The 24,993-nt window shown below is 42.0% G+C and overlaps 1 protein-coding gene across 4 annotated transcripts in view; it reads right to left on the reverse strand.

Annotated features, from left to right (window-relative positions):
- gpsm1b (G protein signaling modulator 1b) overlaps positions 1-24,993 on the reverse strand; it is a 92,095-nt gene that overhangs the window by 38,295 nt on the left and 28,807 nt on the right. Inside the window, exons 1-2 of one of the 4 annotated variants that reach the window (XM_061876418.1) lie at positions 14,408-14,431; positions 13,166-13,233 (exon numbers count right to left, since the gene is read on the reverse strand). The exons of 1 other annotated variant lie outside the window; for it this stretch is intronic. In XM_061876418.1, coding sequence (XP_061732402.1) covers positions 13,166-13,233; positions 14,408-14,416 — 77 coding nt within the window. In that variant the 5' untranslated portion in view covers positions 14,417-14,431. Of the gene's footprint in view, positions 1-4,137; positions 4,570-13,165; positions 13,234-14,407; positions 14,432-16,063; positions 16,343-24,993 lie in introns of those variants that run through there. 2 more of the 4 variants (XM_061876419.1, XM_061876417.1) reach the window with 2 other exon arrangements.

Genomic DNA, 24,993 nt, shown 5'->3' on the forward strand with positions numbered 1-24,993 from the left:
TCAATGTCAGCACACGACTCCTCGCTGCGTGCCGCCATTGTTGTTTGAATCAAACAATCGCTTCGGCGCTATGTCACATCTATGAAATCACGCCCAGCAATCCTGATTGGTTTATTATTTTTTGCTATCTTGAAGGAGTTTGCAATGCCCTGGAGCCCAGATCCTTGTGTGGAGCTCAGCGAACTACAAGAATCTGGCGAGAGTCAGATGAACTCATTCCTCCTTTATCTGCAAAGTGTATCATTGTTCAAAAAACCTCAATACTGGCTAAAATGTATTGTCATCTCATCGAACTGAACAAAGGCTGTGAAGATTTAGAACCACACTAAAAGAACACCTCCGGGCAACAACAATCATAGACTAACATCCCACGTCCCCAGATTGTAAATAATCAAATGTATATACTTGTTCTTATGCTCACTGAGCTAACTATGTTCACTGCTCGCTATATATATCCTACCAAGTCAGACCTACACTGTTTCATTGTCCATTTCTCAGATTATATTATTGTTGATGACTGAAGTGCTGATATCAACCAAACCTACCTCCCGCCCCAACCACCTCCACATCACACCCCCTCGTATTGTAAATAATGTAAATAATTAATGTATATACTCTGATGATGATTAACTTGTGTGATGACTGTATTATGCTGATAGTATATATTTATACCATGAATTGATTGACGTGGACCCCAACTTAAACAAGTTGAAAAACTTATTTGGGTGTTACCATTTAGTGCTCAATTGTACGGAATATGTACTGTACTGTGCAATCTATTAATAAAAGTCTAAATCAATCAATCAATCAAATTGTGTATCCAATGCGAGAGGTATCCCTCTTTATTTTTGTTGGCCAAACTGTTGTACTGAATCACCGGGAGGCCTTGGACAATAACAAAGCTCGTTTTTTAGACTTCATCTTCAATAGCCAAACTGCTTCGTGTTTTATTTTGATATCAAAAAGTAAACACCATGTCTTTTACATTACTTGGGGTTTTTTCATGTATATTTTTTTCTTGCAGCCGGTCAACATGGAGGGGGGTTGCCGTTTCTGTTGCCCCTTCCCAAGGTTTCTTTGTTTTCGGGCTTTGAAAGTTTTGTAAATATCAAGCCAACAGTGGAGCTTGATCAAGGAGACACAGTGTGCAGGGGGACGGTGTCAGCGGTAGTACCTAGGCGGCTCCTCTAGCCACTGCACGCGCCCATTCTTGCTTCGCACCTTAGGCCAACCGGCACAAGCCTTGGATCCATTTTTATTCTGAAGTTGCGGATCTGACTTGCCAACTTCCCTTACCCGCCTTGTTCTAACATGCCAGACGCTGTTGACCTTGGAGACCTGCTGCGGATAGGTGTACAGCCTGTGTTACAATGTACTTACAATTGAAAACTACAGCAAAACGATTTAATAGGAATCACATAGGGTAATGCAAGTTACCTAGAAGATAATTGTATTTTAAAATAAAATTTGTGGGGGCCTTTTCAAAAAAAATAAAAGTATATATATATATATATATATATATATATATATATATATATATATATATATATATATATATATATATATATATATATATATTAGGGGTGTAACGGTTCACAAAAATTTTGTTTCGGTACGTACCTCGGTTTAGAGGTCACGGTTCAGTTCATTTTCGGTACAGTAAGAAAACAACAAAATATACATTTTTTGGTTATTTATTTACCAAATTTGTAAACAATGGCATAACATTCAACAGAGGGTTAATACATATATAACATATATAAAATAAAAACTAAATAAGTTAAAGCTCAGAATGGTTTCTTAACAAAACCTTTCTACATATAAAGTGCTTTTTTTGATTGATTGATAGAGACTTTTATTAGTAGATTGCACAGTACAGTACATACAATTGACCACTAAATGCTAACACCCCAATAAGTTTTCCACTTGTTTAAGTCCGGGTCCACGTTCATCAACACCGCCTGCCGTTTTTTTGTGGACATGTTCCATAAATATTGATGTTAAGGATTTCTTTTTTTGTAAAGAAATGTTTAGAATGAAGTTCATGAATCCAAATGGATCTCTATTACAATCCCCAAAGAGGGCACTATAAGTTGATGATTACTTCTATGTGTAGAAATCTTTATTTATAATTGAATCACTTGTTTCTTTTTCAACAAGTGTTTTGTTATTTTTAAATCTTTCTTTCCAAATAGTTCAAGAAAGACAACTACAAATGAGCAATATTTTGCATTGTTATACAATTTAATAAATCAGAAACTGATGACATAGTGCTGTATTTTACTTCTTTATCTCTTTTTTTCAACCAAAAATGCTTTGCTCTGATTAGGTGGTACTTGAATTAAGAAAATGTTCACAGGGGGTACATCACTGAAAAAAGGTTGAGAACCACTGTGTTATGAGAGTAGCGTATGTGTGTGTGTGGCCCTTTAATATGTGACAGCACGCCAGTGAGTTTGAAGGCGAGCGAATTGAGGGAGCGGTAGAGCGCAGGAGTGGCTAGTGGTTTGTTGGATTGGCTGTGAGCAAGACCTCAATAAAGCCACGATTTGCAACTACATATAATCGCTGGACTCTTCATTTACCCTGGAGTCCGGAGCTGTGGAGACCCACTGCCGGGAGGCACTATGGGAGCCGGAAGCAGGAAAGGTGCAACACATTTTTGACGTGTTGTCAGAAGCAGCTGCTGAACAATCTTGGCAAACCTCCGTCCTCCATTGTTGTATCGCGCAGCCCAAGTGTTCCCAAAAGGGGGGTCTTAACGAGGCAGGAGGGTCTTCCAGCTCCGGCTTTTACTTGTTGTCCTAGCTTGCTAGCTGCTAGCATGTCTACTCGTTCGGTACACCTCCGAACCGAAACCCGTACCGTTACACCCCTAATATACATATATACATATATATATATATATATATATATACACATACATACATACATACACACACACACCAGGGTTTCTCGCAGCGCTTTGTTATTAAGGTGGCCGCCTTAACAACAAACAGCCACCGCCTAAACTAAAGTCTTAAAAAAGAGAAGTGTAGGATACGTCTCTTGTTGCCTTATTTGTATTTGACTTTATTAAATGTATTTATATTATAATTTGGTGGTAAACTAAAGTCTTAACAAGCTGCTATGCTTCGTACTGCCCCTGCCTATGTCAGTAGTCTCTGCAGCACCCAGCATTGTCCCACCCAAACAACAATCTGATTGGCTGTTACCGCTCGGCGTGGAACCAATCAGCAGTGCGTATTCAGAGCGCATGTAACAGCCAATCAGCAGTGTGTATTCATAGCGCATATAACAGCCAATCAGCAGTGCGTATTCAGAGCGCATGTAACAGCCAATCAGCAGTGCGTATTCAGAGCGCATGTAACAGCCAATCAGCAGTGTGTATTCAGAGCGCATATAAGAGCCAATCAGCAGTGCGTATTCAGAGCGCATGTAACAGCCAATCAGCAGTGCGTATTCAGAGCGCATGTAACAGCCAATCAGCAGTACGTACTCAAAGCCCATGTAACAGCCAGTCAGCAGTGAGTATTCAGAGCGGTATCAGCCAATCAGCAGTACGCATTCAGAGCACATGTAGTCAGTGCTTACGGCAGAGGCAGGCAGAGAGGAGAGACGGTGCGGGTCAGCAGAAAGGTGTTTAGCAGGTGAGTATAATGCAGCGGACTCTCCCCAAATTATAATAAACACCTCCCAGTCAACTACTAGCAACATCACTGTGCCCGTTGACGTTCTAGAAATATAAGTAGCAGCACAGCTTGCTCGCAGTCCTTGAGGTGAGTATATTGTATATTGCCATTCAGCATACGGAGCGGAAAACACAACCTAAAATTGTAGGCTTTTTCTGTCTATTGCCCCCCAGGCAGCGATGAGATGGAGGATGGAGACGCGAGAGTAGCGACAGGCCAAATTACACTGTTCCTTACACCCACCCAGCACCTTCACCGTACGTCCACCTGTCCCGGGCGACGCCCCTTTTCCTTTCCCCTGGAGAGACACCACCTTAAATAACAAATTTTCTGGGGGAATCACTGTTTATATATATATATGCAGTATATCACCATAATACCATTGAGGAAATGATGTACACACTGCTAGTTCCTAACAACAACTATTATTTTCATTCAGTGGTACCTGTGCTTCTGTTTTCTATGTGTTTTCTTCACAAACACCTGTAACTCCACTTGTAAAGGCTTAAGCGTGGCTTGAGGTCGGGGGCCACGGTGCACCAGCCTGCACATGGCCCGCTCGGCCCCCGATAGAGGACACGACTCTGTTGCCATTGCAATCAGGATACGACGTTAACACTCTGAAAAAGATAGTCACCAAAAACGCCACTTTCTAAAAGTGTCCACCGGGGACGGCGTTACTCTGAAACCCAAACCCCCAAGAATCGATTCTGAAGTCTGCCAGAACCTTCTACAGAAAGACTGAGGAGATGATTCCAAGACGGCGCAGCTCCAGTAGTGTTTTTTGGCAAAAGTGAAAAAACATGTTTTTAAAGTTAAAATAATCCAACTGAGTCCAAAAGTAAAAGCTGCTGTGCTACTTAGTGTTCACCCTTTCCGTGTCCAATGTGTAATTCCCTTTTTTTGATTCCCCTTCGCTGGCACAAGCACTTACAACTACTTTCCAGAGTGATCCAATGAGAGATAGCGAGTAAAGGGACAGAGAGAGAGACAGGACAGCTAATCTACCTTCTCAATAGTAACCATGCAATACATTAAGTGGCCCAGACTAATCCAACTATCTGCTGACTGGCAAGAATCGTATTATTAGGTCATCAGACATCCAAGATTTAAGAATGTTGAGGGGATGAGGGACTTTTAAGAAAAGGTCAATACTGTGCCTCAAAATGGGATCAGCTAATGTATTGCCCTCGAAAAAAACAAACATTTGTTATTATTGACTCACTTTTTCATGGACAACGGTATTGGGACATCCAGCCAATACACATAGGGGAAGTGAAAATGGAAGAATCAAAATAATTCACCCACCAGCAATAAAAATGAGGAACATCCAAAGTTAGGAGGATAGAATTCTCTAAAATGCCTTAGTTAGGTGAACATTTAAGAGGATGAGACCAATACTTGCAGACATCAAGAAGGGCATGATAACAGCAACAGCAGCCATTTTTCTACAGTGCATGAGAAAGGGATTATACTATAGTACTGAAACTCTTATATACTTTACATATGTCAGTGTACGACTTGTATAGCAGGATACGTTTACTACTATTCGTTATAAAGTACTTAAAAACAGGGATGTTACAATATGAACATTTCATATCAGTTATTGTGATCAAAATTGTCAGTAATTTTCACTGTATTGTTGAATATGCTCAAAAAGTACTTATGAACAACACAATACATTTCCTTGGCAGAAGAAACATGACATTCTCATCTTTCAAGTAATCAATTCATGTGTGCAGTAACATTAAATAGTCCATTGCGTGGGAGGGGCTGTCAAAACAGCGCCTGATTAAGCGGTTTGATGAATTTTTAGCGCACAAATTAAGACCAAAATAAAAATAATTGTTTTAAATAGAATAAACCTGAAATATTTTTTTTTCTGAGATGCATGGGGGCTCCTTGAAGTCTCAAGACACCAGGCATCTGCCAATGTTGCCGAGTGTAAGTTTTCACCACGATCTTCTCGTCAGTCTTTGGATCTGATCTGTCTGTATGAGGCGAATACACAGCACAACCTGTAGGTTCAACGTGCAGTTGAATAACTTAGTTACTCAGACAGCAATGTGTTTATAAAAATTTATATTCTAGGTATTATGACTATGTAATGGGGAAAGACAAAGCGCGCTAATCTGCTTCGCGCTAATCTGCTTCTCTAGGAAATGAGCAATAGCACTGGTTTGTGAGTTTAAAGTACAGTTATTGTGGAGTTAATTTGTGTCTATTATGAAAGCTTTTTTGACACTAAATTTATGAAACGGAATTTTTTGCCATTAAATTTTACAACAAATAATGCTGATTTTCAAATAAAATTGTTAGCAAAATGTGTTTGTTTATTTAAATTCAGTGCATAAGAAATCAGTGTGTAAAAAAATCTGTGTTTTAAAATTTAGTGTATTAAATTCAGTGCTGAAAAATTATGTGAAATAAATGTTCTGCTTTAAATCGCAAGACATATTTCAGGTAAATTAAGACTGAAGCAATCGTACCTGTCTCAGAACGAGCCAATGATGTGTCAAATTTGAAGTCTCGTGACACGGGTCTTAAAAAGAAGCAGGTAATGCAGCATTAAATGCAGCCAGTCAAGGTAATCTGATGTGTGGTTGGATCTCTTTTTATGAACATTTTTAAACAGTTGAGGTTGCTGTGCATTACTGAAAAAAATATTTCTGTAAAAAAAAGGTTAAAGCTGACCACATGGTAAAAACACTCAAATAGTAATGACTGATACTAAAAACGTTAGAAATACAATTTTAGTTTTTTGCTGAATAAGACACTAAATGTACATGGAAATACAGAATGTGTTTAAAGCATTAACAATTAACAAACACACTGAAGATTGAATATATGTGAACCTTGGTCCTCTACTCTCCAAACCACCACCTTGAAAGAGATCTTTTATAATCAAGGAAGTACAACAAAGATGCAACAAACACGACAAAACACAAACGCAGAGGGTAAAAAAGCAACTACATTTCGATATCACTTTTCTACAGAACTTGGTCGTACAAATCTGCCTCCGTCTGACACTCGCGTCTCAGGATTGCTGCTGTGTAAACAAAATCCGCCCACTCTGCTTTGTGCTCGGTCTGGACGGAGCTGCTGTGACGTAATTTTTATGATTACCGACACTTAAAAATGCAGATTCTAACCACTTTGTTATGTTGCATTATACCCAGATAGCCCAGGTAACTGCCTTTTTTCTCTTAGTTTTTGCTTTGCATGTCATGTGACTTCAAACTTGAGTTTAGTGGAGTTTCGAGTTCATTTCGAACATGCATAGAATTACAAAATTATACATCACAGTTTCTCTTTTCAACATATTCGAAAAAGAGTAGGAAGAAGCAGAGCTTATTTAAGCCTGCCTCTTTTCCTTTACATAGCAGTGGCTAAGTTGTCACACTTCAGACCTCGTTTGGACATGCGAAAAGTACTCACTTGGGTTGTCACTTGTCAGCCATTGAGATAATAATGTCTGTGTGTTGAGTTACTTTTAGTGGATATTTAATGTATACGGCTACACAAGCTGTACACTGACCAAACGTAATGATATAGTATTGTACTGATGGGGAGCAAAAAACCTGAGGTTGCGGAACACGAGTGTAAATGCTAGGAGTTGTACAATGATGGCATTTGAAGTGTAAATATTTAGAAATACATTGATTAAGGTGCAAAACAGACAGAAGGAATGCTGAGACTTGGCAAGAAAAGCAAGGCAAGCGTACAGGACAAATACAGGAAATGGTCCATGGGAGGACTTTCACACTGTGACTTTCATTCTTGACATCCTTGGTCAGTTTGGAAAAAACATTTCCTTTGTGGTCTAACAGGGTCCAATGCAGCAGTAACAGCCAGCTAAACTGTATGGTGGAATGTGTAAAGTTAAAGTACCAATGATTGTCACACCCACACTAGGTGTGGTGAAATTTGTCCTCTGCATTTGACCCATCCCCTTGATCACCCCCTGGGAGGTGAGGGGAGCAGTGGGAATCATTTTTGGGGATTTAACCCCCAATTCCAACCCTTGATGCTGAGTGCCAAGCAGGGAGGTAATGGGTCACATTTTTATAGTCTTTGGTATGACTCGGCCGGGGTTAGAATTCACAACCTACCGATCTCAGGGCGGACACTCTAACCACTAGGCCACTGAGTAGGTAGTATAAGTTTGAATCACAAATAATATGATAAAAGTATTGAACATATTCAGGTCTTTGAAGGTCTGTCCTCATCTTGAACTGAGAAAATGGTGGTAATCTTGCAATAATTACAGAGTGCCACAACCAGTTGTCCGGGAAACCACAGGAAAACTCTCAAGGAATATTTTGTTCTCTCGTTTTTGATTCTTTTGTTTGCTTCTTTTTTAAACACAATTTCTTTTAACATGAAAAAATCCAATCAATATATCTATCAGTGTCATGTGTTTTGGGAGAATCAACAAAGAAAAACAACTTTGCCTCTATTACCATGAATTGATTAACGTGGACCCCAATTTAAACAAGTTGAAAAACTTATTCGGGTGTTACCATTTAGTGGTCAATTGTACGGAATATGTACTGAACTGTGCAATCTACTAATAAAAGTATCAATCAATCAATCAATCAATCAATGAAGAAAAGACACCCATCCATCCATGTTCTAAGGCTTGTCCCGTTCGGGATTGCAGGGGGTGCTAGAGCCGATCTCAGCCACCTCATCACAAAGCCAACACAGATAGACAGACAACATTCAGTCTCACATTCACACACTAGGGACCATTTAGTGTTGTCTTTGGCACGTGCTTGTAAAATACAACAACCCCAGAGGAGGCAATATGATCATAACCAGGACAGTGATTCATTCTACATATTTAGCACAAGTGTGAACAATCAAACAGACCTTGACTGTGTCACCTAACAACTCAACAGCTGCCTCCTCTGTAAATCCCCACATAAAAAATTATGTTCCAGGTGAAAATGTCACCATTATTAACAGTAGTGGAGGTGTTTTTATCAAAGTTTAGCAGAAGTGTAACAATACATTTATAGCCGTGTTGTAAATTGATTATAAGATCAAGTCTTTAAACTATTACCATAATTTACCTTATGAATGTGGAGGATGTGATAAAGGTGGCATAAACGTGTAAAAATATTTTATCTGTTAATATAACATTTTAACAAGTGACGGCTAGTGCTAGCAGTTCCAGTTAGCACTTAGCAGTAGGGCTGCAACTAGAGATTATTCTGATAGTCGATAAGTCCACGATTATCTTAACGATTGGTCGACTTAAGACTTTATAAACCGTACACATATTAAAATGCTCTGATTTTTACATCGAATTCTAAATGCAGCTTGTTATTTTAGTCATGTGCTTACTAACAACAAACATGACATATAGATGACATTCATAAATATGTATTTATACTGTAACTGTGCTGCTCATTAAGCTGTTAAAACAACAAATAAAATGTTGTCCATTTAAAAGAAAGGAAATGCATAGGTCAAAAAAAAAAACAATCTTGTTTAATCTAACTCCCTCAAAAACAAAAGCATTTTGTGATGTTTAAAAAGTTGCGCACTGGTATATTGACTATTGATTAACTATTGGCAGTTTTAGCACTCTAATAGACTCAATGTGTAGAATTATATAATAGATTTATTCTTAAAATGTTGGCTATTTAATAGATTGTATGTTTAATCTTATTATAACTCCGCATTGGTGCCTGTCTGTGTGTGTGTGGTTGCCGTTTGTTTTAGTGCCCTTTTTTTAGGACAGTCCTTGTGACTTTGGAGAAGCTTTTTTTTGCCGTACCAGAATATGATGAAGCGTTTGTAGCATTTGGCTTCACAACCTGAGGTGGCGACTTGTCCAGGGTGTACACCGCCTTCCGCCCGATTGTAGCTGAGATAAGTGCCAGTCGCCCCCGCAACCCCAAAAGGGAATAAGCGGTAGAAAATGGATGGATGGATGGGCTTCACAACCACGGTGGAGGACGACGAAAGACCAGTGGGTTTTATTTTATGTTGACAAACTTACAATGTTATGCAGAGGTATAGTTATAACATTTTTATTGACAAATTATACTATTTATAGTCACGATGGAGAGTGGGGGGGGCAAAACATTTTTAGTTTTTTCGCAGGGGGGCCGTATCAGAAAATATTTGAGAAGCACTATTTTATGTCATCATGTCTCCGCTTTAAATGCTTGCATATCACAGATGTACTGCCATCAAAACAAAGTCCGCTTTGCAAAATGAGCAAGGTACTCATCTTTTTAACAAGGAAATATCCTCACACTTTTCATTTTATCACTGGGGATGTTTTTGCAAGTTACCCACTTCTGGACGGAAAAACACAAGTGTTGACGGCACGACTTTTATCAACAAACATAATTGTCGGCAACACATTTTTGAAAGGCAGACATCTCAAGTTGATATGAATGGCGCAAAGTACAAAAATGGTGAAATAAAGTTAAAAGTGCCGCTAGTCACTAGAGAAGCAACTGCTGTTAGCCAGCTGATACGAAAGGCACTGACGTCAGCTCGCTGCTGCAACGTTAAAATCTATGGAAAAAAATCCCAACATTTTTGGTGTTATCTGATTCAAATGATTCTCTGGGCACAGGACACAAAGGGAAGCAAGACTTAATGCTAAAAAAAAAAAGTTGAGGACCAGGACCCCTCAGCGAGCAAGGGTGAAGTGTCTCGCTCAAGGACACAACGGACGTGACTAGGATGGTATAAGGGGGGGATTGAACCAGTAACCCTCAGATTGCTGGCACGGCCCCTCTCCCAACTTCGCCACGCTGTCGTCCCCATGTATCAAATATTGAAACATTTGAAGACTGGATCAAAGCAAATTCTATGGACATTTGTCATAAAATAATTTTCTTGTGTGCTGACTTCAATATTGACTTATTGAACCCGAATAAGCCAAAGTCCATCGATTCATTGATACAATGTATAGCATCAGTTTGTATCGTAAAATCAAGACAGTGCCAAGCTTACTTATATTTTTACCAATGATTTTGATAACACTACAGATTGGTCTACTTATAACCGACAATGATCGTTTGCCAGTTTTCACAATATATGATGGAAATACAAGAAGAGGAACAGGGATGACAAAACACATTTGGAAGACGATGCACAGCGAACGGTGTGATTACTTTCATGAATTAGCTAAAAAACAAAATGAATGTTTGTGCCACTGCTTTATAACTGTTTAATAAATACAGTTTTGGTCAATTGACTTACATAGTTGTAATTTCCCTCTCTGCATGATAGTTTAAAATAAGCATATATTAATGAAGTATGAACAAGAATGTTTTAATGTAGACACATAGGATAATCATACTGCTGTGATTATATACATCAAGTGTTCATTCAAGGCTAAGGCAAAATATCGAGATATATATTGTGTATCGTGACATTGCCTAAAAATATTGAGATATTAATAAAAGGCCATATCGCCCAGCCCTAGATGGAACCATCTCATCATGTCCCAAACAACTGCTGGAAGATGAAGATCCGCTCCCCGTTTTTATTTTGGGTGACCCAGCTTATCCCCTGACGCCATATTTCACAAAAGAATACCCCAGCGGCGAACCCACAACAACAGTACTTTGGGTATTCTCTGTCTAGATTGATTGTTGTAAGTGTTGTCAAATGTTCTTTATCACATTGTTTACGTGTCCAAAAAGATGAGATTAATTTATGATGCCTCAGGTGTGATTTACTACAATAGGGCCCCACAGCACATTGGATTCCAGTTAATTGAAATACCACAACACTGGATACTGTCCGGGTAAGTTCCGTTTAAGAACTTGAACACAAAGCAACACTGGGGAGGACTAGGACGTGCATTTTCCGCACATGCGTATCAGGTCGCGTTGCGCCGGTGGACGGGTGGTGGTGAGGGTCTTGAACGGTGGCATTGTTGTGTGTGGACACGGATAAGGTTAGGTGTGATTTACCCTGGATAACTTTATCCGGCTTAGTGTAAACGGGGCCTCAGTGAGCTACAGCGCTAACATTACACTTTTTAAAAACGGCATCGTGCTTGATTATCTTATTTGTGTATCCTGTTCATGAAGCATTAGGCGTTTCCCTTAAGATGTCAAAAATAAACATCCATCCATCCATCCATCAGTTGGAGGAGCAGCGCCTTTACTTTGAGCTCCCCCTATCTCTAAAGGGAGAGCCCCGCCACCCGGTGGAGGAAACTGATTTCGGCCACTTGTACCCGTGAGCTTGTCTTTTCGGTCATACCCAAAAGCTCATGACCATAAGTGAGGATAGGAATGTAGATCGAAAGTTAAATTGAGAGTTTCGCCTTCCGGCTCAGCTCCTTCTTCACCACAACGGATCGATACAGCCTCCGCATTACTAAAGATGCCGCACTGATCCGCCTGTCGATCTTACCATCCACTCTTCCCTCACTCATGAACAAGACTCCTCGGTACTTGAACTCCTCCACTTGGGGCAGGGTCTTTTCCCCGACCCGGAGATGGCACGCCACCCTTTTCCAAGCAGTAGCCATGGACTCGAACTTGGAGGTGCCGATTCTCATTCCGGTTGCTTCACACGAACCGATCCAGTGAGAGCTAAAGATCCTGGCCAGATGAAGCCATCAGGACCACATCATCTGCAAAAAGCAGAGACCTAATCCTGCAGCCACCAAACCGGGTCCCCTCAACGCCTTGACTGCGCCTAGAAATTCTGTCCATAAAAGTTATGAAAAGAATCGGTTACAAAGGGCAACCTTGGCGGAGTCCAACCCTGACTGGAAACGTGTCCGACTTACTGCCGGCAATGCGGACCAAGCTCTGACACTGATCGTACAGGGAGCGAACCGCTACAATCAGAAAGTCCGATACCCAATAGCACAAACAAACATTAACTTTAAAAGTGACTGTTTGGGAGCCTATTCTCAAAAGGAGAGCAAAAAAGTCACATAAACAGGCTCACGCGGCTGATTACTGAAATGACAATTTTACATAAAGGTCCTTTAAAGGCCTACTGAAATGAGATTTTCTTATTTAAACGGGACTAGCGGGTCCATTCTATGTGTCATACTTGATCATTTCGCGATATTGCCATATTTTTGCTGAAAGGATTTAGTAGAGAAAATTGACGATAAAGTTCGCCACTTTTGGTACTTCCTGAAAAAGCCTCGCCTCTACCGGAAGTCGCAGACGATGACGTCACATGTTCATGGCTGCTCATATATTCACATTGATTTTAATGGGAGTCTCCAACAAAAACAGTTATTCGGTCGGAGAAAATGATAATTTCCCCATTAATTTGAGCGGGGATGAAAGATTATTTTTTGAGGATATTGATAGCAACGGACTAGAAAAAGAAAAAAACGAGTTAAAAAAAAAAACGCGATAACATTGGGACGTATTCCGATTTTTTTAAACACATTTACTAGGATAATTCTGGGAAATCCTTATTCTATTGTGTTGCTAGTGTTTTAGTGAGTTTAATATTACCTGATAGTCGGAAGGGTGTGTCCACGGCCGGGTGTTGACGCGCAGTGCCTCAGGGGAGTCGACGGCAGCTATGGACGGCACAAGCTCAGCTTTCATCCGGTAAGAACTGACTTTTTAACCACAATTTTCTCACTAAAACCTGCTGGTTGACATTTGGTCTGGATTCATGTTCGCTTGACCGCGGTGTGATACATGGTAAATTTTCACTTCCGGGAATTTTAAACAAGGAAACACCGTGTGTTTGTGTGGCTAAAGGCTAGAGCTTCCCAACTCCATCTTTCTACTGTGACTTCTCCAATATTAATTGAACAAATTGCAAAAGATTCAGCAACACGGATGTCCAAAATACTGTGTAATTATGCCGTTAAAGCAGACGACTTTTACCTGTGTGTGTGCGCAGCGCTCACACTTCCTAAAACCCTGTGACGTCACGCGTACACGTCATCATTACACGACGTTTTCAAGACGAAACTCCCGGGAAATTTAAAATTGTAATTTAGTAAACTAAAAAAGCCGTATTGGCATGTGTAGCAATGTTAATATTTCATCATTGATATATAAACTATCAGACTGCGTGGTGGGTAGTAGTGGGTTTCAGTAGGCCTTTAAACTTGACTGTTTGTTCATACACGTGTGTTGCATTTAGTTAGACTTTTGCCCCTCTTGCTTACCTAATTAGTAAATGAGTATTTTAGAGGCGGTCTTGGATAACCTTTAAAGGCCTATTGAAACTCACTACTACTGATCACCCTGTCTGATAGTTTATGTATGAATGATGAAATCTTAACATTACAACACATGCCAATACGGCCTTTTTGGTTTACTAAATTGCAATTTTAAATTTCGCGCGAAGTATCCTGTTGAAAACGTCAGTATGATGTCGCGTATGATGACGCGTGCGCGTGACGTCTCGGATTGTAGCGGACACTTCTTTCCACCCCGATCCCAGCAATAAGTAGTCTGCTATAATCGCATAATTACACAGTATCCTGGACATCTGTGTTGCTGAATCTTTTGCAATTTGTTCAACTAATAATGGAGACGTCAAAGAAGAAAGATGTAGGTGGGAAGCGGTGTATTGCAGCTGCCTTTAGCAACACAAACACAGCCGGTGTTTCCTTGTTTACATTCCTGAAGGTGAAGCTTTACTATGGAACAGAGTGGTCAAGCGAACATGGTTCCTGACCACATGTCAGCCGGCAGGTTTCGGTGAGAAAATTGTGGTAATAAGTCGGCTCTTACCGTAGACATGAGTGGAGCTTGCGTCGTTCCTCGTGCACCTGTCAAAGAGGCAGCTGCGTGTCTTCCCTCAGAGACACTGGCGGTCACCACACCCGTGGCCTAGGGCTGGGCGATATATCGATACATGCGATGTATCGCGAGTTTGTTTCTGTGCGATATAGAAAATGACTATCGTAATATTTGTGTATATGTTCTCACGCAGTTGCTTTTAGCTGCGAGCATTACACTACAGGCTCTTCCCACTCCTTCTTGTGTCTCCTTCTCACAGAGTGTAAGCGCAGGTTCTTACATACGTCACATATTGTCACATCATACGTCAAATACGTACAGTATACGCCCTTGCCCAGCAAAGAGGTAGCAGCGCCGCTAACGTTAGCTGTGATGCTAGCAGGGTGTTGCTATGAGAGAAAGAAAGTGCGAATCTGGTAACAAATGAAAGAAGAATTTATTCAAACCGAACGGGGTCCATAGTCTGGTGGTGGTTCGCCTTTAAGCGGGAATATGTGGAATAGACAACTTTAATTTGTCAAGTGTGGGGCACAATCGTTGCTACCAAAAGTAGCATAACTGCTAAAATGTAACATTGTTTGAAGGGTCACCTGCTAATAACTTTAATAAATACAGTTTTGGTAAATTGACTTAATTGTGATTTCCTTCTCTGTATGAAAGTTTAAAATGAGCATATATTAATGCAGTATGAAGAAGAATGTTTTAATGTAGACATATAGAATCATCATACTGCTGTGATCATATGCATCAAGTGTTAATTCAAGGCTAAGGCAAAATACAGAGATATATATCGTATATCGCGATATGGCCTAAAATATCGCAATATTAAAAAGAGACCATATCGCCCAGCCCTACCGTGGCCACATCCCTCCGACTTTCAGGTACGACAGTATAATCTCACTACAACACTAGTAACACAATAAGCAGATAAGGGATTTTCCAGAATTATCCTAGTAAATGTGTCTAATAACATCTGTATCGCTCCCACTGCCCTGTCTTTTTTTTTCTTCTTTCTAGTCCTTCACTCTTACTATCCTCATCCATGAATCTTTCATCCTTGCTCAAATTAATGGGGAAATTGTCGCTTTCTCGGTCCGAATCGCTCTCGCTGCTGCTGGCCATGATTGTAAACAATGTGAGGAGCTCCACAACCCGTGACGTCACGCGCACATCGCCTGCTACTTCCAGTACAGGCAAGGCTTTTTTAATAGCGACCAAAAGTTGCAAACTTTATCGTGGATGTTCTCTACTAAATCCTTTCAGCAAAAATATGGCAATATCGTGAAATGATCAAGTATGACACATAGAATGGACCTGCTATCCCCGTTTAAATAAGAAACTCTCATTTCAGTAGCTCTTTAACATGTGTTTTTCTTTGAAATGGAGCGGGACAGAGTGTGCTAGGAACTACAACACCCACAGTGTACGTGGGCTCCACTCAGTCTGCAGTTCACCAATGCCAGGCTTGAGGCTTGGAACTGGACTCTCTGGTTCGGTCCGGTTGAGAAACTCTCCCCTTTCATGCTTTGTTTATCCTTAACTAAATAGCCTCTGTTATCCATGTACTCTAATATCATCTGGCCTTCCCGGTGTACGTCATCAAACGACAAGGTGACATTTTATTTTGAAGAAGATAGTTCCTCTTACCTTGAGTGTAGCCGCTTGCTAGCCAAGTCTACACCGTTAGCTGGCGACTGAGCCATGTCGCCGCCGCTAACTCCTGCCTTCCGCGCCTCCAAAACCAAAGACAGGCCACTTTAAGGCTTTTCAAAGCCCTCCACTGTTTCCTTCACCTTCTCGGTTCTCCTTTCCAGGGCCACTTTCTCCCCAGCTCTCCCCAAGCAGGGGCCACACTGCAGTATGGCAGCAGCTACGGAAAAGAGCTACATTAAAACCCCAAGTCCCGCCCACATTGTGATGTCACATAGCCGGAAGTCGTGCTTGGATGACAGCAAAAGTTAAGCTCGTTTTAAATCAAAGTGGTAAACAATTATACATTTATAAGTTGCGATTTATGGTTTACTCTTAGGTCGCTTTACTGGTTTTACTCAAGCTTAGACCTCTATTCCGCGGAAAAAATATTAAAAGGCGACGTGATTTTTACAATTCCAACAACAGCGAAAGCATCTTGATGGACTCGTGAAGCAACATTAGTAGCACATATAAACTTAAAAATACGTAATATTATTTGTATTATGACAATTACAGTTGTATATACAGTGGGGCAAAAAAGTATTTAGTCAGCCACCGATTGTGCAAGTTCTCCCACTTAAAATGATGACAGAGGAATGTAATTTTCATCATAGGTACACTTCAACTGTGAGAGAAAGAATGTGGAAAAAAAATCCAGGAATTCACATTGTAGGAATTTTAAATAATTTTTTGGGTGGAAAATAAGTATTTGGTAAACCATTCAAAGCTCTCACTGATGGAAGGAGGTTTTGGCTGAAAATCTCACGATACATGGCCCCATTCATTCTTTCCTTAACACGGATCAATCGTCCTGTCCCCTTAACAGAAAAACAGCCCCAAAGCATGATGTTTCCACCCCCATGCTTCACAGTAGGCATGGTGTTCTTGGGATGCAACTCAGTATTCTTCTTCCTCCAAACACGACAAGTTGAGTTTATACCAAAATGGATACATGGATGATACAGCAGCAGATTGGGAGAATGTTATGTGGTCAGATGAAACCAAAATAGAACTTTTTGGTATAAACTCATCTTCCGCTTATCCGAGGTCGGGTCGCGGGGGCAACAGCCTAAGCAGGGAAACCCAGACTTCCCTCTCCCCAGCCACTTCGTCCAGCTCTTCCCGGGGGATCCCGAGGCGTTCCCAGGCCAGCCGGGAGACATAGTCTTCCCAACATGTCCTGGGTTTTCCCCGTGGCCTCCTACCGGTTGGACGTGCCCTAAACACCTCCCTAGGGAGGCGTTCGGGTGGCATCCTGACCAGATGCCCGAACCACCTCATCTGGCTCCTCTCGATGTGAAGGAGCAACGGCTTTACTTTGAGTCCCTCCCGGATGGCAGAGCTTCTCACCCTATCTCTAAGGGAGAGCCCCGCCACACGGCGGAGGAAACTGATTTCGGCCGCTTGTACCCGTGATCTTATCCTTTCGGTCATGACCCAAAGCTCATGACCATAGGTGAGGATGGGAACGTAGATCGACCAGTAAATTGAGAGCTTTGCCTTCCGGCTCAGCTCCTTCTTCACCACAACGGATCGGTACAACGTCCGCATTACTGAAGACGCCGCACCGATCCGCCTGTCGATCTCACGATCCACTCTTCCCTCACTCGTGAACAAGACTCCTAGGTACTTGAACTCCTCCACTTGGGGCAGGGTCTCCTCCCCAACCCGGAGATGGCACTCCACCCTTTTCCGGGCGAGAACCATGGACTCGGACTTGGAGGTGCTGATTCTCATTCCGGTCGCTTCACACTCGGCTGCGAACCGATCCAGCGAGAGCTGAAGATCCCGGTCAGATGAAGCCATCAGGACCACATCATCTGCAAAAAGCAGAGACCTAATCCTGCGGTTACCAAACCGGAACCCCTCAACGCCTTGACTGCGCCTAGAAATTCTGTCCATAAAAGTTATGAACAGAATCGGTGACAAAGGACAGCCTTGGCGGAGTCCAACCCTCACTGGAAATGTGTTCGACTTACTGCCGGCAATGCGGACCAAGCTCTGGCACTGATCATACAGGGAACGGACCGCCACAATAAGACAGTCCGATACCCCATACTCTCTGAGCACTCCCCACAGGACTTCCCGAGGGACACGGTCGAATGCCTTCTCCAAGTCCACAAAGCACATGTAGACTGGTTGGGCAAACTCCCATGCACCCTCAAGAATCCTGCCGAGAGTATAGAGCTGGTCCACAGTTCCACGACCAGGACGAAAACCACACTGTTCCTCCTGAATCCGAGGTTCGACTATCCGACGTAGCCTCCTCTCCAGTACACCTGAATAAACCTTACCGGGAAGGCTGAGGAGTGTGATCCCACGATAGTTGGAACACACCCTCCGGTCCCCCTTCTTAAAGAGAGGAACCACCACCCCGGTCTGCCAATCCAGAGGTACCGCCCCCGATGTCCACGCGATGCTGCAAAGTCTTGTCAACCAAGACAGCCCCACAGCATCCAGAGCCTTAATGAACTCCGGGCGGATCTCATCCACCCCTGCGGCTTTGCCACCGAGGAGCTTTTTAACTACCTCAGCGACCTCAGCCCCAGAAATAGGAGAGTCCACCACAGATTCCCCAGGCACTGCTTCCTCATAAGAAGACGTGTTGGTGGGATTGAGGAGGTCTTCGAAGTATTCCCTCCACCTATCCACAACATCCGCAGTCGAGGTCAGCAGAACACCATCCGCACCATACACGGTGTTGATAGTGCACTGCTTCCCCTTCCTGAGGCGGCGGACGGTGGTCCAGAATCGCTTCGAAGCCGTCCGGAAGTCGTTTTCCATGGCTTCCCCGAACTCTTCCCATGTCCGAGTTTTTGCCTCCGCGACCGCTGAAGCTGCACACCGCTTGGTCTGTCGGTCCCTGTCCACTGCCTCCGGAGTCCTATGAGCCAAAAGGACCCGATAGGACTCCTTCTTCAGCTTGACGGCATCCCTCACCGCTGGTGTCCACCAAGGGGTTTTAGGATTGCCGCCCCGACAGGCATCAACTACTTTGCGGCCACAGCTCCGATCTGCCGCCTCGACAATAGAGGTACGGAACATGGTCCACTCGGACTCAATGTCCAGCACCTCCCTCGTGACCTGTTCAAAGTTCTTCCGGAGGTGGGAATTGAAACTTTGTCTGACAGGAGACTCTGCCAGACGTTCCCAGCAGACCCTCACAATGCGTTTGGGCCTCCCAGGTCTGTCCGGCATCCTCCCCCACCATCGCAGCCAACTCACCACCAGGTGGTGATCGGTAGAAAGCTCCGCCCCTCTCTTCACCCGAGTGTCCAAAACATGAGGCCGCAAATCCGATGACACAACTACAAAGTCGATCATGGAACTGCGGCCTAGGGTGTCCTGGTGCCAAGTGCACATATGGACACCCGTATGTTTGAACATGGTGTTTGTTATGGACAAACTGTGACGAGCACAAAAGTCCAATAACAAAACACCACTCGGGTTCAGATCCGGGCGGCCATTCTTCCCAATCACGCCTCTCCAGGTTTCACTGTCGTTGCCAACGTGAGCGTTGAAGTCTCCCAGTAGGACAAGGGAATCACCCGGGGGAGCACTTTCCAGTACTCCCTCGAGTGTACCCAAAAAGGGTGGGTACTCTGAACTGCTGTTTGGTGCATAAGCACAAACAACAGTCAGGACCCGTCCCCCCACTCGAAGGCGGAGGGAGGCTACCCTTTCGTCCACCGGGTTGAACTCCAACGTACAGGCTTTGAGCCGGGGGGAAACAAGAATTGCCACCCCAGCCCGTCGCGTCTCACTGTCGGCAACGCCAGAGTGGAAGAGGGTCCAATCCCTCTCGAGAGAAGTGGTTCCAGAGCACTTGCTGTGCGTCGAAGTGAGTCCGACTATATCCAGCCGGAATTTCTCGACTTCGCGCATTAGCTCAGGCTCTTTCCCCCCCCCAGTGACGTGACGTTCCACGTCCCAAGAGCTAGCTTCTGTAGCCGAGGATCGGACCGCCAAGTGCCCTGCCTTTGGCTGTCGCCCAGCTCACAATGCACCCGACCTCTATGGCCCCTGCTATGGGTGGTGAGCCCATTGGAGGGGTGACCCACGTTGCCTCTTCGGGAACAGGCCCGGCCACCAGGCGCTCGCCATCGTGCCCCACCTCCGGGCCTGGCTCCAGAGGGGGGCCCCGGTGACCCGCGTCCGGACGAGGGAAATCTGGGTCCATGATTTTTCTTCTTCATAAAGGTCTTCGAGCTGCTCTTTGTCTGATCCCTCACCTAGAACCTGTTTGCCTTGGGAGACCCTACCAGGGGGCTTTATGCCCCCGGACAACATAGCTCCTAGGATCATTGGGACACGCAAACTCCTCTACCACGATAAGGTTGCAGCTCAGAGAGGAGTTTAAAATTCCTACAATGTGAATTCCTGGATTTTTTTTCACATTCTGTTTCTCACAGTTGAAGTGTACCTATGATGAAAATTTCAGACCTCTGTCATCATTTTAAGTGGGAGAACTTGCACAATCGGGGGCTGACTAAATACTTTTTTACCCCACTGTATATATGATGAATTCAGATTATTATATATAGGAATAATAATCATGTTAAAAAACTAGTTAATTAGGACAATTACATTTTTGTATGTATGTGATGAAGTCAGATTTTTATATGAAGAAAGTAGTCCATCCATCCATTTTGTTCCGCTTATCCGAGGTCGGGTCACGAGGGCAGCAGCCTAAGCAGAGAAACCCAGACTTCCCTCTCCCCAGCCACTTCGTCCAGCTCCTCCCGGGGGATCCCGAAGCGTTCTCAGGCCAGCCAGGAGACATAGTCTTCCCTACCTGTCCTGGGTCTGCCCCGTGGCCTCCTCCCGGACGGACTTGCCCTAAACACCTCCCTAGGGAGGCGTTCGGGTGGCATCCTGACCGGGAATCATGTAGCAACATTAGTAGCACAAATACACTAAAAAATACATGATATTATTATAATTAGGACAATTACAGTTGTATATGTATGTCATAAAGTCAGATAATTAGAGAAAGGAATAATAATCATGTTGACACACTAATTATATTTTGTCGAGAAGAAAGTAGTCATATTAGGACAATAATGTTATATAGGCTCCAGCATCCCCCGCGACCCCGAAAGGGATAACTAGTAGAACATTTATGGTAGGATGGACATTAAAAAGCGAAACTGGCGACGTGATTATGAGAATTCCAACAGCAGCCAACGCATCCTAATAGAATCGTGAAGCAACATTAGTAGCACAAATAAACTTAAAAATACATAATATTATTTTTAATTAAGACAATGTGTGGAGCTTGCATGTTCTCCCCGTGAATGCGTGGGTTCCCTCCGGGTACTCCGGCTTCCTCCCACCTCCAAAGACATGCACCTGGGGATAGGTTGATTGGCAACACTAAATTTGGCCCTTGTATTTGAATGTGAGTGTGAATGTTGTCTGTCTATCTGTGTTGGCCCTGCGATGAGGTGGCGACTTGTCCAGGGTGTAGCCCGCCTTCCGCCCGATTGTAGCTGAGATAGGCGCCAGCACCCCCCGCAACCCCAAAAGGGAATAAGCGGTAGAAAATGGATGGATGGATGGAAGACAATTACAGTTGTATATGTATGTGATGAAGTCAGATTATTTTGTATAGGAATATTAATCATGTTAAAAAAACTAGTGATATTTCGTCGAGAAGAACGTAGTCATATTAGGAAAATAATGTTACATAGGTTCCAGCACCCCCTGCGACCCCGAAAGGGACAAGCAGTAGAAAAGTGATGGTTGGATGGACATTGAAAAGCGAAACTGGCGACGTGATTTTGAGAATTCCAACAGCAGCCAACGCATCCTAATGGAATCCTGAAGCAACCTTAGTAGCACAAATAAACTTAAAAATACATAATACTATTTTTATTTAGGACAATTACAGTTGTATATGTATGTGATAAAGTCAGATTAATACATATAGGATTATAATCATGTTACAAAACTAGAGTGGTAATTTGTCGAGAAGAAAGTAGTCATGTTAGGACAATAATGCTATGTTTCAGTAAGATTAAAAAATAAAATCTCTTATTTTCTAATGCCTCAACTACTGTAATTCTGTAAATGTTTTCTCTACGTTTTTCTTCACAAGAATAGCACTACTAAATTATTCATAAGACTGGAACAAACAGTCCTACTAATCAATCTTTGAAAGCAATTTTATCATTTTATTTCTTTCCACTAGTTTTTCATAGCAATTCTAAAATTCAGCTTCATAATTTGTTTCCAAATAGTACATGTATTATTTTTTACTGCACTGTATTGACATTGTGACTATATCGCCAAAATGGTGCCGTACTTCACACTTGCCACTAGGGGGAGGCATTGCACCGGTGAATCCGCCTACTTTGTCTTAGAATACAAGTTCAGAAGATTCTAGTTATTTTACTGGTACAAACAAAAAGGCAGTCCACTACAAAATCCAATTAATTTATATATTTTTTGAAATATTAATGTCTGTATAATAGTCAGTTTTGCATAAGGAGCATAAAGCTATGTTTGCATTCCTAAATCATCTGGTTGACAAAAGAATGGCAAAATAAATAATCCTAGTTCACAAACATCTCTTCAAAGGTTAGTGTGTTATTTCCAGTGAAGCCTCCCATTGTAATGAATTGCCATCAAGAATAATACGCGTCTCCATGCACAAAGCCGAGGAGGCAGGCTTCTGCTTTACATTTCCATGTATTTTCTTTCATCATTATTATTATTTATTATAATCCCTCGGCTGTAATATCAGCGGCACCGGCTCATTACGGACAACAAGGAGCAACAAAAGCAAAATGAGATTGAGGTAAGCTGATTTCAGATTTAAACTGAGCAACTTAAATTTGCCTCTCCCTTGTGAGCTGATGGCCCATTTTTGAAAAACAAACCCATCTGCCTCACATTGTTTTTTCCAGCATACAGTGGGGCAAAAAAGTATTTAGTCAGCCACCGATTGTGGAAGTTCTCCCACTTAAAATGATGACAGAGGTCTGTAATTTTCATCATAGGTACACTTCAACAGACAAAATGTGAAATAAAATCCAGGAATTTTAAATAATTTATTTGTAAATTATGGTGGAAAATAAGTATTTGGTCAACCATTCGAAGCTCTCACTGATGGAAGGAGGTTTTGGCTCAAAATCTTACGATACATGGCCCCATTCATTCTTTCCTTAACACGGATCAATCGTCCTGTCCCCTAAACAGAAAAACAGCCCCAAAGCATGATGTTTCCACCCCCATGCTTCACATTAGGTATGGTGTTCTTGGGATGCAACTCAGTATTCTTCTTCTTCCGAACACGACAAGTTGAGTTTATACCAAAAAGTTCTATTTTGGTTTCATCTGACCACATGACATTCTCCCAATCCTCTGCTGTATCATCCATGAATCCATTTTGGTATAAACTCAACTCGTCGTGTTTGGAGGAAGAAAAATACTGAGTTGCATCCCAAGAACACCACACCTACTGTGAAGCATGGGGGTGGAAACATCATGCTTTGGGGCTGTTTTTCTGTTAAGGGGACAGGACGATTGATCCGTGTTAAGGAAAGAATGAATGGGGCCATGTATCGTGAGATTTTGAGCCAAAACCTCCTTCCATCAGTGAAAGCTTTGAATGGTTGACCAAATACTTATTTTCCACCATAATTTACAAATAAATTATTTAAAATTCCTACAATGTGAATTCTTGGAGGGTTTTTTTGACATTCTGTCTCTCACAGTTGAAGTGTACCTATGATGAAAATGACAGACCTCTGTCATCATTTTATGTGGGAGAACTTGCACAATCGGTGGCTGACTAAATACTTTTTTGCCCCACTGTATATACACTTAAAAAATATACATGCAACACTTTTGTAATTGCAGCACTTTTGCAGGAAAATGAGTAAAAGCTTCATCTATACAAACAAAAGGCTCTTACAAATGTGTACTGGAGCACAAAAAGTACACAAACCGAGGCATAACTTGATGCTAAAAAGGCAGTTTATGTCAAGAAAGACCTTACTGTATTAAGAAGAAATAAACATATTTTTGCAAATTGAAGAAGAATGTTGGTCTTTTACCTACAGAATATGTAAAATGGGTGCAAAACAATTCAATGTATGCAGATGATATACTCATGCGATATAATACATGCAAAAGTGTTGCACGGTCATTTATCACAGATACGCAAGAAATGTGACCTGCCCTCAAATGGCCTCTTGGGGGGTATGAGACATTTTGTGTCATTTGTCACCATGACAACACCGCTCGCATCTTCATTAGTCTCCAAAGGAGCACTTTAGCAGCATGAGTGGCCATCGGGGTTGGAAGTTGCATTGCTCGATAAGATCACTGAATGGCCAATGCAAGGCAACAAGGCTCATGGAGTTTATTACTATTAAGTGCATGATCAGAAGCAGACTGTTTGCTTTGGCTCAGCTATCGCTCAATAAAAATAATTGATCATATGGAAGGGGTGGGGTGGGTGGGCGGTCAGGGGATGACAAAACAATCTGCATAATGGAAAAAGTCAAATCTAATCTTTTGCACAACTCCAGCCTGTTTTCTGCTGGTGAAGGCAGAGGGAGTGGGAGGGTGTTAATGAACGGACTCTTTGATTGCCTGTTATCTGAACTCAACTGCAGATAGTACGAGGCATTCACTTAAAGAACATCTTCACGGTCATTATACATTATATATATATATATATATATATATATATATATATATATATATATATATATATATATATATACATTATATATACTGTATATATATATATATATATATATACATACATTATATATATATATATATCTATATATATATATATATATATATATATACATATATATCTATATATATATATATATATATATATATATACATATATATATATATAC

The sequence above is a fragment of the Nerophis ophidion genome, linkage group LG17 (genome assembly GCF_033978795.1).
Source record: "Nerophis ophidion isolate RoL-2023_Sa linkage group LG17, RoL_Noph_v1.0, whole genome shotgun sequence".
NCBI lineage: Eukaryota > Metazoa > Chordata > Actinopteri > Syngnathiformes > Syngnathidae > Nerophis > Nerophis ophidion.